The 15,943-nt window shown below is 30.2% G+C and overlaps 1 protein-coding gene across 3 annotated transcripts in view; it reads right to left on the bottom strand.

Annotated features, from left to right (window-relative positions):
- Window positions 1–14,450, bottom strand: part of LOC110999289 (rhoGEF domain-containing protein gxcI) — a 44,572-nt gene extending 30,122 nt beyond the window's left edge. The window contains exons 1-4 of one of the 3 annotated variants that reach the window (XM_045634134.1): window positions 13,272–14,450; window positions 10,218–10,377; window positions 9,225–9,336; window positions 6,628–6,889 (exon numbers count right to left, since the gene is read on the bottom strand). In XM_045634134.1, coding sequence (XP_045490090.1) covers window positions 6,628–6,889; window positions 9,225–9,336; window positions 10,218–10,377; window positions 13,272–14,036 — 1,299 coding nt within the window. In that variant the 5' untranslated portion in view covers window positions 14,037–14,450. The remainder of the gene's footprint in view (window positions 1–6,627; window positions 6,890–9,224; window positions 9,337–10,217; window positions 10,378–13,271) is intronic. The other 2 variants (XM_022268284.2, XM_022268285.2) reach the window with 2 other exon arrangements.
- Window positions 14,451–15,943: the final 1,493 nt, after the last annotated feature.

Here is a 15,943-nt window from a genome sequence, read left to right as displayed (position 1 = left end):
TTCTGGGGCGTACGAAAGCTACAATCTCCTACGCAAATTACCAATCTCTAAGGTTTATTTAATTTAATGTGTATTGTAAAATTTTACCTTATTTCAAAGAGATGTAATCAAACAATAATATATAATATAGCGTATAAAATATAAAAGATGCGACCTGGAAATTGGCTCTAACAGTAGCCACAACCGTCTCCATACAATTTGTAAATCTTAAAAACTAAACATTTTAATATGATATAACTTATTTATACGTTTATTGTATCATTTATAAGCGCCTGTAATCTAAAATAAATGGTATTTTATTCACGACTAAGCATTTGGGAATTCGTAAATTGACGAAACAAATTATGTCTTACGAAGTCGAGCTGGTGAAAAACCATTATTTCAAAAGTCATTTATTATTTTATTCATTGAACGATTCTTTCAATTTAAAAAAGATCGACTATAATTATAATTTTTGCTGGGGTTAGGAAAAATCTTAATATAAAACTTGAATGAAGAATAAGTCACTTGTATTTTGCGATTTCTGTGTTACTCGTAATTTTTTTTTTCATCAAAATTAAATCCAAATTATAAAGTATCATCACGATCCGATACATATTCTGTTTGACATGAAATCTGACCCAAATATAGATAAGGAAATAATTGCGTTTCGGAAATTTTAAGCTTGGAGTAAAATTACAAAACCTGTCCACATTATTTAAAGTGGCAGACTTGCTGTTTATGATTATTTTCTCTCCATTTTAATTACAGTTTGCAACATGATTCGCTGTGAATTAAACACAGTAAATTTTATTTAACTGAAAGAGATTTTATTTAATTCAAACTTCAATTAGGGTTTTCCCTTCATACTGACTAATTGAAATTCATATTCGGAAATCTACGAATTCCTTTATACCAAATCTTTTTCAAGAAAAGCTAAAATCATATTATGTGAAGGTTTAAAGTTTAAACAAGGAGGTAATGGAAACCATTTCTCTCTATCCGTTTATATTTATTGTTGGAGCCTCTTTAAATTCAAAAGGTTTCTTCGATTTGAAATATTTCGACATTTACCGAATATATCGCTTTTAATATTAAACTTTACTGGTTTCGCATATATGTTATACTTCGGTGTATCTCCTACATGAATCACAAGATTTGCAAAACTGATATAACTTTTAAATATTTCTAAAAAACTAATAGTTAAGTATGTTAAGAAATTGTTGATTTCAATAATCGTTAGAAGATTACGTGTTAGGTAAAAAGCAGCGATGGGTTACATTTTATAGAGATCATTAACAACTTTTGTAGGAATATTATTTGTAACAGATAAAAGAAAAAAAACATCAAAAGCTTAAAGCTAAGACGAGAGATTCAAAATGTTTTAAATAAAGCTCGATTTTGGTAAACTTTTTGCGCAACATAAAATAACAGCAAATTAAAATACCAAATACTTGAAATGTTTTACCTTTTCCTCGTAGCTTTATACCTCATTTTGACCAACGCTCGCGCCCTTTTATCGTAGTCATAATTGTAGTTGTAGTCTTCACATCTTGAAATCTTTCTTCTTTTTCATTTTAAAATTTAACAAAAAATTAATTTAGCCGAAATCGATTTAAAGTCAATTTATAACGCAATGAAGGATAAAGTTCGCGTGAGGCAATAAATTTACTAACTTTCTAATAAGCTTTGCTTAGCTTTATATCTTTAAATTAAATCAAAAACAAATCAATTTCTCAAATTATGCTTTTTGAAAGATACTCTTACCGCCATACGAAATTTAATTAAAACTTTTATCGAAAACTTTTTGCCCGCGTCTATAACTTCGAAAAACGCGGCCGAATCTTCTCACGATATTAAATAAAGGTAGGAAATGCGATAATCAATTATTTGAAAATAGAATTATTTCGCACGGGAAAAAAAAATATTTTTAGGAATCAGACGGCTTCCAGCGTCTTTGAGAAGACCCCTGTTGCCACTGCCAGTTCCCGCTTCTGCAACCCGTATATATACACGCAGCCTTGGCGTGGAGTACCTGCGCAACCCGCCTCCCCCTAGCCCACCTTCGACATTTTCGCAATTAACGGATATCTTTTCATAACAAAGATTTGGTGGCTATGAGTAAAAGTATGTTATTTTAATTTACATAAAGACTATTTAATATTAAACAATCATAGTATTATGGTTGTAGTTTACCATTTATTAACTTTTTTATAATCTCAGTACTTTTCTATCTATCTTTGAATTAGTTATATATTCTTTTTATTCCAAATCTATTAATTACATAAAATATATTATTTTACAATCAAGTTTTATTTCAATAAATGTACTTGGTAAAAGTAAATATCTATTTATATATTCCATAAGTCGAAATCAATAATAATATGTGTGATACATGTTGCTTTATTATTATATATTCTTGAAGTTATGCTATAATAAAAAAACAATTTTAGGAACTGGTATTTTTGAATTTAGAGAATAGAGAGGAAATTAATAATAATAATTCGGTCTGAGTGGCTTGCGTAAAAGAGAACAAGAAAACATGGTTTTTTAATTTTCATGCTATGTTCATGGCATCTTGGTAAGAGGTTTTTTACATATGAGGTTTGAGCAAAGTGTGAATTATAATTATAGCTATTTGATCTACGCCGGTTGTTATTTTGTTGGGTCAATAACCGAATAGTCCATTTCTCAGTTATGGTAAATTTTAAGTATTAGGCGTATGTCGATGAACATTGCTTGCAAATTCAATAATTCTCTTGTCAATCTACTCATAAACTAAACTAAGTTTTACCTGTTAACGTTTTGTCATATGTTTTATATGAAATAAATCTTTAAATTATATAGTAAAGTCCGATAAAATTACATAGTTTTAGAACTGTTTTTGTAATATGAGCTGTGGCAGTCAGTCTCTGAATAAAAATGTTGATAAAGTTTTTTTTTGTAAATTTGTTGGCTTCTGTAAATTTAATTTTAAACATTGTTATAATACGATCATATAATTTAGAAATTACTTATAACTGTTTACACCTACATTGTTAGTTCAGTTGTACGTAGTAGGATTAAAACTAATAAATTTTAGTTTTAAATAAACGTATTCCTCCACGTAATGGCCAGCCCATTCAGGAAGAATCCCGGTCCCAGGTCCTCCAGTACAAAGTCTTAAGATTCATTTGTGCATATAAATAATTGCTTTATATAGATATTAAAGTTAGTATTATGTTAAGTTGGTACTACGAGTATGCTACGTATGTTTTGTAGCAAAAACTATGTTGATAGATAAAATGACCAATTTATTATCTAAAGACAACAATATAGATATGTCCGGTATTTTTTTATGCAAATACTATACGAACATAAATTCAAAATTAATACGATTATAAAATCCTGATGCTTCATAGTTGTTCATTTGTCGTTTGTTTGTTGTTGTTTGAAATCATCATGTCGTTTGATATATATTTTACGTATTTCTATTGATATATAAATCGTATACGCTTTATAGGATTATTAATTTTGTTAGACAAACTAATTTAACTTGAATTGGTAAGTTGTAATATGTTTCTTATTATGTAAAATAATTTCGATGAAGGCTTTTAGCGAGTCTTCCAGGCAGAGTCAAAGCAAGTCCAACTTATTGTATTCCAATATATGAGGTTCTCCAATGCATAATAGCTATTAGACATGCATCAAATTGATGAAATGTGCAAGTGTATTGCAAAACTTACATTTATGTAACTCGCAAAAGATTCCTGTATTCGCTGGAGACAAATCATTTAAAGTTAGATTGAATCAAAGTTCTTTGAGAGAACAACAGAATAATAGAAAGTTCAAGCATTTTCTTTTAAAATAATCTTAGGCGTGTAAGCGTGGATTCACCTAACAATTGGATAAACTGACCATAATTGAAATGCAAGTTAGAAGACATTATCATAGTGCCAAACATAGCCGACGTTAACCGACGTTAATCATCTATTTGGTTCTAAAGAATATTAATCAAAGCTCAAATGAAGAAAATTCTTAACGTCACATTAAATTTGTTTCAATATTCAGATGTACATTTTATGCGCTGTGATCGTCATTTAATGTTTTCAGTTCTAAGAAGATACTTATAGTATCTTGTAGTAAATATACTTGTTGAGTTAATCCCGAGCGCAGGGAAGATTTTCATAGATTTTAATAAGCACCGGATGAAGTACTGCTACAGAGCATAACAATAATCTTGGAGATAAGAAGTTTATATTATTTTAGTGAAATATTAAAAAACACTGCCCCATAAGCTGAAAATCATCGGAACATTTTTGGATAAACATAAAATTTGAATTTTCAAATCCACTCGCCGTATATTAATTCATTTGAACGAAATTTTCGTCTAAATCATATGAATTTATATGAATTTATAAGCAATATAATTACAATAAGCTAGATGTATTTAGAAGTATAGTTTTAAATTTCCATAAATTTTTGAAAGAGAAATTCAACAAACACTAATTATATTCAAATAATTATAGACGTAAAAGACCCGCTTCATGGACATATTTTATCAAAATATTGGCCCCCTTGCAAAAGCAACCTGCTTCTTTTCCATCATCTAAGTTTCGATGCCCATGCTTGAACGACTAGACGACTATTACTAGTATATCTTATTTTTGAGATGACACAGGCGCCAATAATATTAGGTATTTGGTACGATGCAATGTTGTTGAAATAATTTAACGCGGCATCTATTCAACATACTTCAATGTTAGTCGCGTAAACAATCGAGAATGATAACAATGTAGATGATATTATGGTAACTCGGTATAAAGGTATAGTATAGTTAGTATATGTTTTCTGTATTTTCACTAATGTTTTATAAGCAAGACCAAAATTATCAAGAACAAAGATGGGGTAAAGTACTTCGATTAAACCAAACGGTAATAAGAACTCGAAAGGAAAACAAACACAGTTAAAGTTATACTACCGCTATTGGTATTTAAGCCGATTTGTGCAATAGACAAACATATCAAATCAATATTTATGCTCATTAATCAAGAGTATAAAAATTCTTTCGCTTATAAAGCATGTATTACATAATTATTTTTAGCTAGAATACCTTCGAATAAAAATTATAGGCTGATATAGCGATCAACATATTTTTGCAATTTAAATCATGTTTACGCAGCAACTTATGTTAAATTCAAGCCAACCTTACTAAAAATTCGATTCCACCGCTAGCTTACTGCTCCGACATTTCGTAGCTATATCCCAATCACTGTAGTTTGCAAAGCAAAAAGCGGAACAAAACGACCCTGTTTTTAAGGTTGTTTTAATAATGTCATAATAGATGTCGAATTCAGTACCCCGATAAAAGCCAAAATAATTGCTTCTACCGATAATTAAGGCTATATACAACAGCTAAAGACGCAGATATTTTCGATGTAGACGACGCATTGTGCGTGTGACACGCGATCGGCGATAGAGATGACGTCACCTTACAAGATTTTCTAGAGATTCTAATAGTTGAGCACGTTATTCATTAAGGCATTAAGATATTATCGCAAAAGATATACTTTACGTCTTCCATATGCTTCTAAACGATTTATTAAATCTAATAACCTAAATATTTACAGCATTTTACATTGAACTCGTTCGTAGTTCAATCGATACTTCCACATCGATACTCTTAAAATGTCTATGGACCTGATTTCATATTTTAAATAGTAATATCACGTTTCCCTTTTATAAATGAATATCATATTTGTAAGTTAATTACTGATAATTTTACGGCAATTAAGCCTTTTGTACAGGCTACCCGCGATGGTATTGGGAAATGCACATTGACGAAACTGTATACAAATATGTACTATTTTTATAACATACAGAATGTACTTGATTTTACTTCTGGTAGGGACTCTTGTGCCGTGGGATTTAAGTACACAGGCGTTAGTTGAAGATTGACACCGGATAGATTGTACTGGTGACCCCAAACAAGGGTTCTTTTCTCGCTCATTGAATAAGTATCATAATATAGTGAGGATATGATGCCAAAAATAAAGGTACACTGCCACAGGAACCTATCTTAATTCGTTTTAGTTTTCTATTTATCAAAATTTGTAATTATCATTATTATATGTGGTTAAGAATATTGTAAAACACCGAAGTATAACACACATAAGTGTGTTACTTAAACTACTATTCAACAACACAAGCACTATGCTATTCTCCTCTTTTTGTTCGTTCTAATGATTTTTATCATTCAGAATTTTATTTTATTTTAGAAGATCTATTTAAATGTTCTTAAGCTTTCATTTACACTAGTAATATTTCGCATAAATCTCAGTAAACAGTGAAAAAGTATTTATGTCTGAAGATGAAATAAAAAAGAAGGTTAAGCTTTTTCGCAGTTTTAATATCTACTTGGGTCAAGAACGCAGTCATAAACGTTTAATTTTTTATTGCAAATCATGTTCAAATCGCTTATAAATTATATATCTAGGGCAGAAATAATTCTTTCACAATAAATCTAAGCAATATTCTGCCTAGATATAAAACCTTTTTCATTGAATGGATGCAAAACAAAGGTATAAAGTCTCTTGTTGTTTTATTTTCTATGGGAAAATTATAAATAAATATATGTATAATGTGTGTGAGCTTTTCATATGTTCTTACCTGTATCTTATCATTACTGATATGTTTTCGCCTGGTTAAAGAATCTTGATACTTTATTGATGACACCGGATCCTCTCCGAAAACAGCCCGTTGGTAGGAGAGCCTTCGGCCCATATTCAGACTCGAAACGTAGGATTCGTTTTCTGGTATACTGGAAAAATCTTGATGTGAATGAAAAGTCTTATGTTTTTCTTTACTTTTCTCATCTTGAATAACACGCCTGAAATAATTAGTTAATCCCTCGCTGGCCAGCCACGTAACTCTGAAAAAGATATAACATATTATTATTAAAAATATATATAATTATACTCAATAATATTTTTTTATTTTGTAAACTAGATAGATGCAGGTGCAAAATGATTGGCGTGCATATCTTTAGAATGATAACTACGTAAGTTTTGTACTTTTTAAGTATACATATATCCCTATTTAAATTAAAAATTCTGTTGATTTAGCAGCCGTCTTGGAATTTAATTTTTCTTTACGCGGGTCCCGTAGAGGTTATCGTTTTTTGGCTGTTTTTCACGAAAACAAGTACCATACAAATCACCTTTAATTATAAAGTGTATAAAATGTTCTCAAATTTTATTTTATTTTATTTTATTGTATTTCATGTATGTTAAAATTTAATGATTAATTAACATTTTAGAATACATGAGATCGCAATCATCATTAAATTTGCTAATCATTGTTTATGTGGTGATAATAATCTTTATTTTACTTAAACCTTAATTTGCCAATTTTACAACAGTAGTCTATGACATAACAATCTCATCAAATTATACCAATTTGGAGAAGCTCATCAAGGGCTAAAGAAAGCTTAGCTGTTACTTAAGCCACTTAGATAGAAATAAGATTAACATAGATTGAATCGGAATTTAAAAGGGTATTGATCTTAATTTCATTGCCTTTATAAACACGAAAATATAGATTCATAAGTTACAAATAATACTGTAAAATCTATACATATTATAATTAATCTCTCAATATTGTAAAGTGACGAAAGCTTGTGATCGTAAAGGATTATAATTCCATGAATTATTTCTCTATAAATTCGAGTATATTATGTTCTTAAATAATAGCAAATAAAACAGAAAATTGTCAAAATGGCACGGTAACCTTAGATTTTAATTAATCGATGTGTTCAAAAAATTGTGATAATGCAAGACGTTCTCATTGTATAGAAAAAAATATTGTCCAACTTTGTCCAGACAATCGACTTAAAAAAAAGGGAATTTTTAGTTTCAAAAAATTAACATATTGAAGTTCCGTAATAAAATACTACGGAGCTAGTAAATCAAGACTTGAGAGTAATCTTAGAGTCTCTTTATTGTCTACGGTTGCGCGTTGGTTGTCCATACGCCTTCATCAGTAGTGATTTAATAAATTATAATAGAACATTAGGTACACATTTTTAAAGAAGGGGGGACAAACGTCTATATATTTTATTTACCATTACATGTAAAATATCATAGATTTATTACACTAGTCTACCAAACATTATATGGTAATATGAATGACTAACCCCTAGACAAGACAAGGCTAAATGCAGAAACAACATCTCAATTTCTGCTTAACCGCGTCTAATTGATGCAAAATGGGAAACTTCACTTTCAATTATTTGCTTCAGCAATAATCAATTCAGACCGATACTAAAATATTAACGCAATTTACCCGTAGTCCAAATCAGGCTACATTTCTATATAAGAATATTCGTTGCTCGGTAATGTATTGTTTAAAAGACTTGACAAATTTCTGTTTATCGCGGCATAGCATAAATGCACTGGTAACTTTTATTTAGTATATGTATTCCTTGTAATAAACTTAATTCGTAGTTCATATTTTTACGTTTCAATATAAGAAGATTTGTTGCTTGGTGACAAATTCTTACAGAGTCTTCTAGACAAATCCTATAAAATTTTCTGCATATCGCGACATAGCATAAATGCACTGGTAACTATTGCTCGGTATAACATTTCTTTGAATAAACTCTAGTGTTTGTTATTCGTAATTAATATTTTTACGTTTCAATATAAGAAGATTTGTTGCTTGGTGACGAGACAAGAGTTTTGGGAAATGTTGCTACAATATTAACAAATTAATTAGTATAATGACCACTTAGTTGTACGTTGGCTGTTAGAGAATTATCATCATGTTTTTATTAGCTATTTCTGTTTTAATTCTATCGAAATCCATTCAGATAATTTTAATTAATGAGACAAACAACAAGCTAACAAGTATATAATATGTATATAATTTCTTTATTTAAATATAAATAGGATAAAAATAGAATGCTTTTAGAATACTAAAAGTTACTTAATGATATATAAAATAAACAATTTTGCTCCCTTGTTTATAAATAAACATTTCTAGCGTTATACTTTTCGACATCTATATTATGTGGTATGTATAGACTAGTAACTTAATTATTTTTTACAAATTCATTACTTAATTACTTAATTATCCTAAGTTTGGTGCGTATGATGATTTAATGAGTCGAACTAAAACCCAGGCACTATCTGTAACCTTTCACTTTTTTACCAAAAACCACGATTCCAACTCCATCTGCCTTAACCACTTAGTCATGAAGACAATACCTGTTAGCTTTAAATTTCCTGCCGCATCTGTCGCTAGTGCTATCCAAGCCAGAACTCATAGAAATTGCCCTCGGCGTCAACATCGCTTCTTGAATGTATTCTTCATTTAAACCTGGAAATTGAATGGTATTTCTTTTAATACGACGCTAAATGCCCTCTCCATTATGGGTACATAAATGATTGGCGCTGGGTGGGCTCAAGGATAAAACACAAAACGCATCGATTGAGTAGAAATAAGCTGGGTTATGCGGTAAGTTTTTTCTCCTGCTACAATATAGAATATTTAGTTAAGACGATAACTAACTGAAAAAACCCTAACCTTTAAGAAATTATAAAGATTACATTTGCTGTATACATAAAGCAATTTTAACTCTGTAACTGTTAATTGATGAGCTTTTTACAATAGCGGAAGCCAAAAGTTGTAATACAATATGCAAATCGCTGAAAAAACAAATACAGTCAAATAATTAGAATAACACTACAAAAATAACACACAATTTCTTTTTGTTACTAACACAACATAAGCGATAAAATCAATTCCGATCAACTTACTGAAAGAAGACTTAATGTTATTTTTAAAAAGTTAGTAATTCTGTTCCATTCAATTCTGTTTGTAACTCGCCCACGTTCTTGTTACTTAAGAAGAGTTATTAGTTTTTTCCCATTCTTCCGATTGGCATCATAAAAGTAGGGATGATTTTTAGAAAATCTTTGAATGCCGAGTTATTAACTTTTTAAAATAACTTAAAGTCTTCTTTCAGTAAAATACTTTTCCTTCATATCTCATAACTTTGGGAGGTCCTGTATACGTCATAATAAGTATGTGAAAAGATAACACCTTGAAATGGGGCAAGGGGCCAACACACGTATGATCCAATTATGTACATGAACCAGTTAACCGGGTACCGATTCCAAAGTTCCATCCGTCGTCTATAAACGAAGACAATCATAGTCCACTAAATCAAGATTAACAATAAAAAATGATGAACTTACTAAGGATACTATTAGACATATTTTGAGTGGAGACAGTGGACGTGCTATTTTCTGGACTCATGTTTAAAGATTGGTCTTTTTGTACTGCATTGCTTGATGTACTGGTGACCGTAGAATCCGATATCAAACTGGTCTCACTTTTGCAACCAGCTATAGGGCTCTGAAAATTATTTTATTGACAATTTTAAAACGTGGACCACTGAGAAGCAGTCACATATACATAAGTATGTAGTTATACATACATAAGTAAGACAGAAATTAGAAATTTTTAAGAAAGATACCACACATCTTTGCATATCGGGCATTGAACCGATAAAGCAAAATTACCTTTTTAAATTTAGTTAAATACTATTTTTTTTGTACTAACAAATTTAATGAAAATCGTAATGAAAAAACATCACTTAAATCTTATATTTCACATAAAATACAGCTCAAAAAGGCTCTTTTCCAATTAAACGCGACATTTTCACATTCGGTATAGGATTGTAGGTATCGATTCGATCTTACCTTCTGAGTAAACCCTCCCGTTTGTCAAAATTAATTTTGATCGTATGTCCAATCTTATTCAAACTTATCGGTAAGTCTGAATCTAAAATTGTTATAGCTTTAATTTCATAAATGATTTACCAGTATTTTTTAGTTAAATTCGTATTTTCATTTGTGTATTACAAGATTGAGAGCAATGTTGGCCTTGTCGCTTCAGCGTGCGACTCTCATACCTGAGGTCGTAGGTTCGATACGCGGCTGTGCACCAATGGAGTTTCTTTCTATATGCGCATTTAACATTTGCTCGAACGGTGACGGAAAACATAGAGAGGAAACTGACATGACGAGACGACGGCGTGTGTCAGGGACTGGAGGCTGATCACCTACTTGCCTATTAGATTTAAAAATGATCATGAAACAGATTCAGAACTAAGACCTAAAGGGGGTGTAGCGCCACTGGTTTATTTATTCTTATTGCGAGATTTAAATTAACATGTTCTGAATCATCTTGTGAAACGCCTTCAAAAGTTTAAGTGCGATGACAAGTTATTAAATAGTCATTACACAGAAATGTATAAGTCTAAATATCTTATAGGCAATAGAAATATTCAATCAAACAATTAAGTGAATGATTCCTTTTAAATTAACCTTTAAAATGCAGTTTCCCTGCAGTGTTTATAGGCATAAATTACATACATACATAGATGTTAATTTATTGGCATAAAGTATATCAATCAAAGTCAAATCAATTTTCAATGTAATTTGTATCTACATATTAATGTATAGTAGTGCACTATTGACTTATTGGGTTTACCAAGTGCTAATAGATGTCCTATTGCCGATGCAATTAATTGGATCATGAAGTATATAAGTTACTTGGTAGAAACTTTACAAAGGAACGAATGTGCAACTACTGTAAATAGAATACATAGAGATCATTTAATTCCATCAATACAATCAAAAGTTCAGAAGCTGATGCCCTGACAACAATAGCTTGGTTCTTACAATCTTTCTTCTTGCTTAAAAAAGCATTTACATAATGCATGCATACAAGTATCTTGTTTTTATTACAAATAGAAACTCCTGTTTTAAAATTAATATCGTATTTAGAACATATTTTGTGTTTATGTATTTTGAGTAAAACCTTATAAAATATTGAAAAAAAGCCACAATCTTACTTATCTTTATATCATCTTTGCTTAAAAAAGATGTAATATTAAAAAAAAATTACTATTATAAAATCGACATCGCCTCTATAAATAAAATCTCTTACAGATTTACAGATACCCGTTTTTAAAATATACCTTCAGTAGTCGAATGGACAAAGTTTACAACCTATTCTGTACCGTTGTTGAGAATTGTCGATAAACTAAATTGTGATATAATAAACCGAACATTTGTTGACTACAAAACACAATTATTAGCTAATTTATTCATCAAACTATCATTATATGTTAAGATGTATTTTACGATGCACAAACAGTCATTCTTAGAGGTTACAAAATTCGTTTAAAATTTCAAACATTTCAATCCTAAAATCAACGAAAATAATTGATAATAATTCTAATTTAATTTTATCCCAAAGACATAAATATTAAATACGATTGGTACGAAAAATATTGAATGATGTAAGCGGGTATTTAAAAACTAGACCAGGCTATATAAATATAAAGAACTTAAATTGTTTCGTAAGGCATGCGCAATGCAAATAAATTGTGACATTGATAACAGATTACTAGACCTTGGTTTAATTATAACACGATGATAATAATACATTCTGTTTGGACATTCTCATCGACCTGATATAGCACCTAAATCAATTTTATTGGTTAAAATAAATTTTATGTGCGTTTATAAAGATATCAATATCGATTGAAATCATTTATAGATAATACCAGTAATCGTTTTATTATTTATAATATTTATTATTATTATATTTATAATTTTTTTGAAAAATAAACGAAATATTTTATGATAATTACAACTAATATCCAAATCTCTGTTGTTAATTAATCCCAAAATTCTTAGTCTTTCTTAAAAAAAATTATGTTTGTTTACAATAATTAAATTTTATGTATATAATAACTGTATGAAAATAACAGAGTACTGTGACAACTAACCTAGTTGTTAGTTATGATAACATTTTAATACATTTTGGATACTAAAACAATTTAACATTTTGATGTTATAATCATCCTATTCTTCTTGTTACTTTACCACATTTTTAATAGACAAGATTAGGGTTATTTTCTATTATCACAAATCTTATTGACAGAAGTCTTCATCACGTTTTGTTTGCTATTGTCCTTAATATAATAACAGAGAAAACTTAATTGTTTTATAATGACTGAGTTACGGTTACTAGGAGGTTGTATTAAATATTGGAAGAATGCTTACGTGTACTATTTCTTACATATTATTCTATACATAGATTTCTACACAAAAAAAACTGTGCTTATAAATAAAATTAAAACTTATAAGAATAAATTAAACAAAATATTTTAAATTTTACGGTTTTACTTCGTAATAAATGTTCTAGAAAGAAAAAAACTAGTTAAAATTACTTACGGGTAATTGCGAATAGTCCTTTTCAATTTCTTCATCGTTTCCTAAATCATTTTCATCCAGGAACTGCAAAGACGTCGTCGAATTATTGTTCATTAAAGACTTTTTTTTAAATAAATGTGCTGTGTTCCTAAAGAAGCTGCCCATCTTTTTTCTGAAAAAGGACGATTTTCGTTCCAACGGCAGTTTACCAACACTGTGTAAATCTAATTCTGATTGGGTGAATCGTCGATCTAAAACCGATTGGTCTAGCGACATCTTCCTGGTCCGTAGGGAAGTGTGTAAAATTTCACTAATACATCTTGTATCAGGAATCATAGACTCGCTACGTTTAACTGGTTCTAGTTTAACCAGTTTATTGTTCTCGAAATGGCATACATTTTTTAAACTATTTGATAAATTTGCTTCGGAATTACTTCTTAATCTTTCCAATGTCCGATGTGATTCGTGATTAGTTGGTTCATTTAAATTACTGGGGGCGCTCGCGTACTCTGGATATAACAAAATTACATCGTGGTTCATAGCGTATGGCGGTTGGAAGATCTCGTTCTCATTCTTTAGTCTACCGTCAAAATCTTCACTGTCACTGTAATCCGTGTTATTCATCACTTTGCTCCCAGTGGGTGCCTTTAGACGCATACTGCTATTCATTTTTACATTTCGTAATATTTCCCTGATTTTTATATTTTCTTTTATACACATGACGTCTGCCACGTATTTTTCCTTCGCATTTGAAGATTTTCTTAGTTTCTGCTTGAGCCTATCCATAGTCAATTACTTTTATTTTAATTTCACGTAAAAAACACCGACACATCTAGGTCAAGAATACACGATAATGATTATAACCACAACCCATTGGGAAGATTTTTATCACTAGCTCGATTCACGTTACACAAGCAGAACTTATTTTATCGTAGTGAAGGAAACATAATATAACGATAACACTATCAAACAGAAAGCGAAGAAAATTGAGCGTTTGATTGTCGCCAGGTATAAAAACGTAAATCAGTATGTGAGAACGTCCACAACCGATACACCGTATTATTTTACTGCGTTTTATTCTCTTCTCGCACTTGAATTATTGAATTGTTATTTAAAAAACTCGCCGCCACATTGTAAAACAAATGTTAAGCAAATAATATTTAAATTAACTTTTTAAACACTGCGTTTAAAATCTACTCGTACATTCTTGGATCTTGATAATTTACTGATAATATTGTATCTTTAGTTATGCTTCGTTATCTATACTCGGTAATATTACTTTATATATAAAATAAGCCACGGTGTTTCAATATTTTAAAACAGCCGCTAATTCTAATGTAAATTTTAATTGAATAAACAAAAAATGTAACCAACGAAATCCCTTTATATTCCGTACGATAAATAAATAATTTAATAATATTAATTATATTTTATTTCGAGTGGCGAGCCAACAACTTTTATGAATTTACCTTTTACAAATTATAGTTTAACAAGTGATTAAAACATCATAAACAACCATCATCTGATTTGAATATGATTGATATTTGCTTATCAATATAAAATACAACTTCAAGAACATGCTTTATTAAATCTTAAGAAGCATGTAATAAACTCACTATATTACGTAGCGTGGGTACTACTAATCATAAAGTGATAGCAACAGTATGATTTTTTCATATTTGATATAAAATTAAGACTATTTCGTAATGATAAATCGTATAATAAATAATATTAATTAATATTTTTAGCCTCATTAAAATATAACATATTTTCAATCATAACAGATGTATAAAGTGTGGCTGTAGATCCGTCACAAGTGTTAGACTTTGATTAGTGTAAAATCCAGATAGTCTCAGTAGGATACGGGCCCAGGTTGTGAATAAATCGTTAATCGTTAAATGTTACCGATTTGATTACAATTAGCTCTTTTATAATTGTGTGTTGTGTGCAGTGTGTGTTGACTCTGTCGCACGTGATCCGTCTCTGTATAAACGTACTTACTAATATCAAATTTGATTTCGATATAAAATATATAATATTTTTTTTAATAACTTAGCTAACTTAACATTTGCAGCAGTGTTAGGCGCTTCAGAGTGCGACTCTCATCCCTGTGGTCGTAGGTTCGATCCCCGGCTGTGCACCAATGGACTTTCTTTCTATGCGCATTTAACATTCACTCGAACGGTGAAGGAAAACATCGTGAGGAAACCGGCATGCCTTAAACCCAAAAAGCCGACGGCGTGCGACAGGCAAAGGATGCTGATCGCCTATTACATTTACAAATAATCATGAAACGTATACAGAAATGTAAGACCCAAACCTTAAAAGGTTGGATTGATTTCCTTTTTCTTTAAACTTTAAAGCATGAATTATAAATTTTGTGTAGATTAATACTTAATAAAAGATGGCAGTAAATAGTAAAGACTTATAATGTATAAATGTTTTTATGAAGAAATCACTGTAACATCATCATCGTGCAAGACAAAAATCCTCCAAAGCATTTACAAAAGGCAGCTATTCCTTACAGTAGGCAACTTCTTTCTCTTTCGCCCAAACCCAAAAATCTATCGATCCATTTTTGTCCATCTGAGATAGACTTCTTAAACCCAAATATTGATACAAGTGTGCCAACCAATCGACGGATTGTAATAGCCATCTCTCGGTACAAGCTATCCATGGTAGGTCAGATCGGT

The sequence above is a fragment of the Pieris rapae genome, chromosome Z (assembly GCF_905147795.1).
Source record: "Pieris rapae chromosome Z, ilPieRapa1.1, whole genome shotgun sequence".
NCBI lineage: Eukaryota > Metazoa > Arthropoda > Insecta > Lepidoptera > Pieridae > Pieris > Pieris rapae.
Note: the sequence above shows the minus strand (reverse complement) of the source record. Positions and strands in the feature narration are given on the sequence as shown.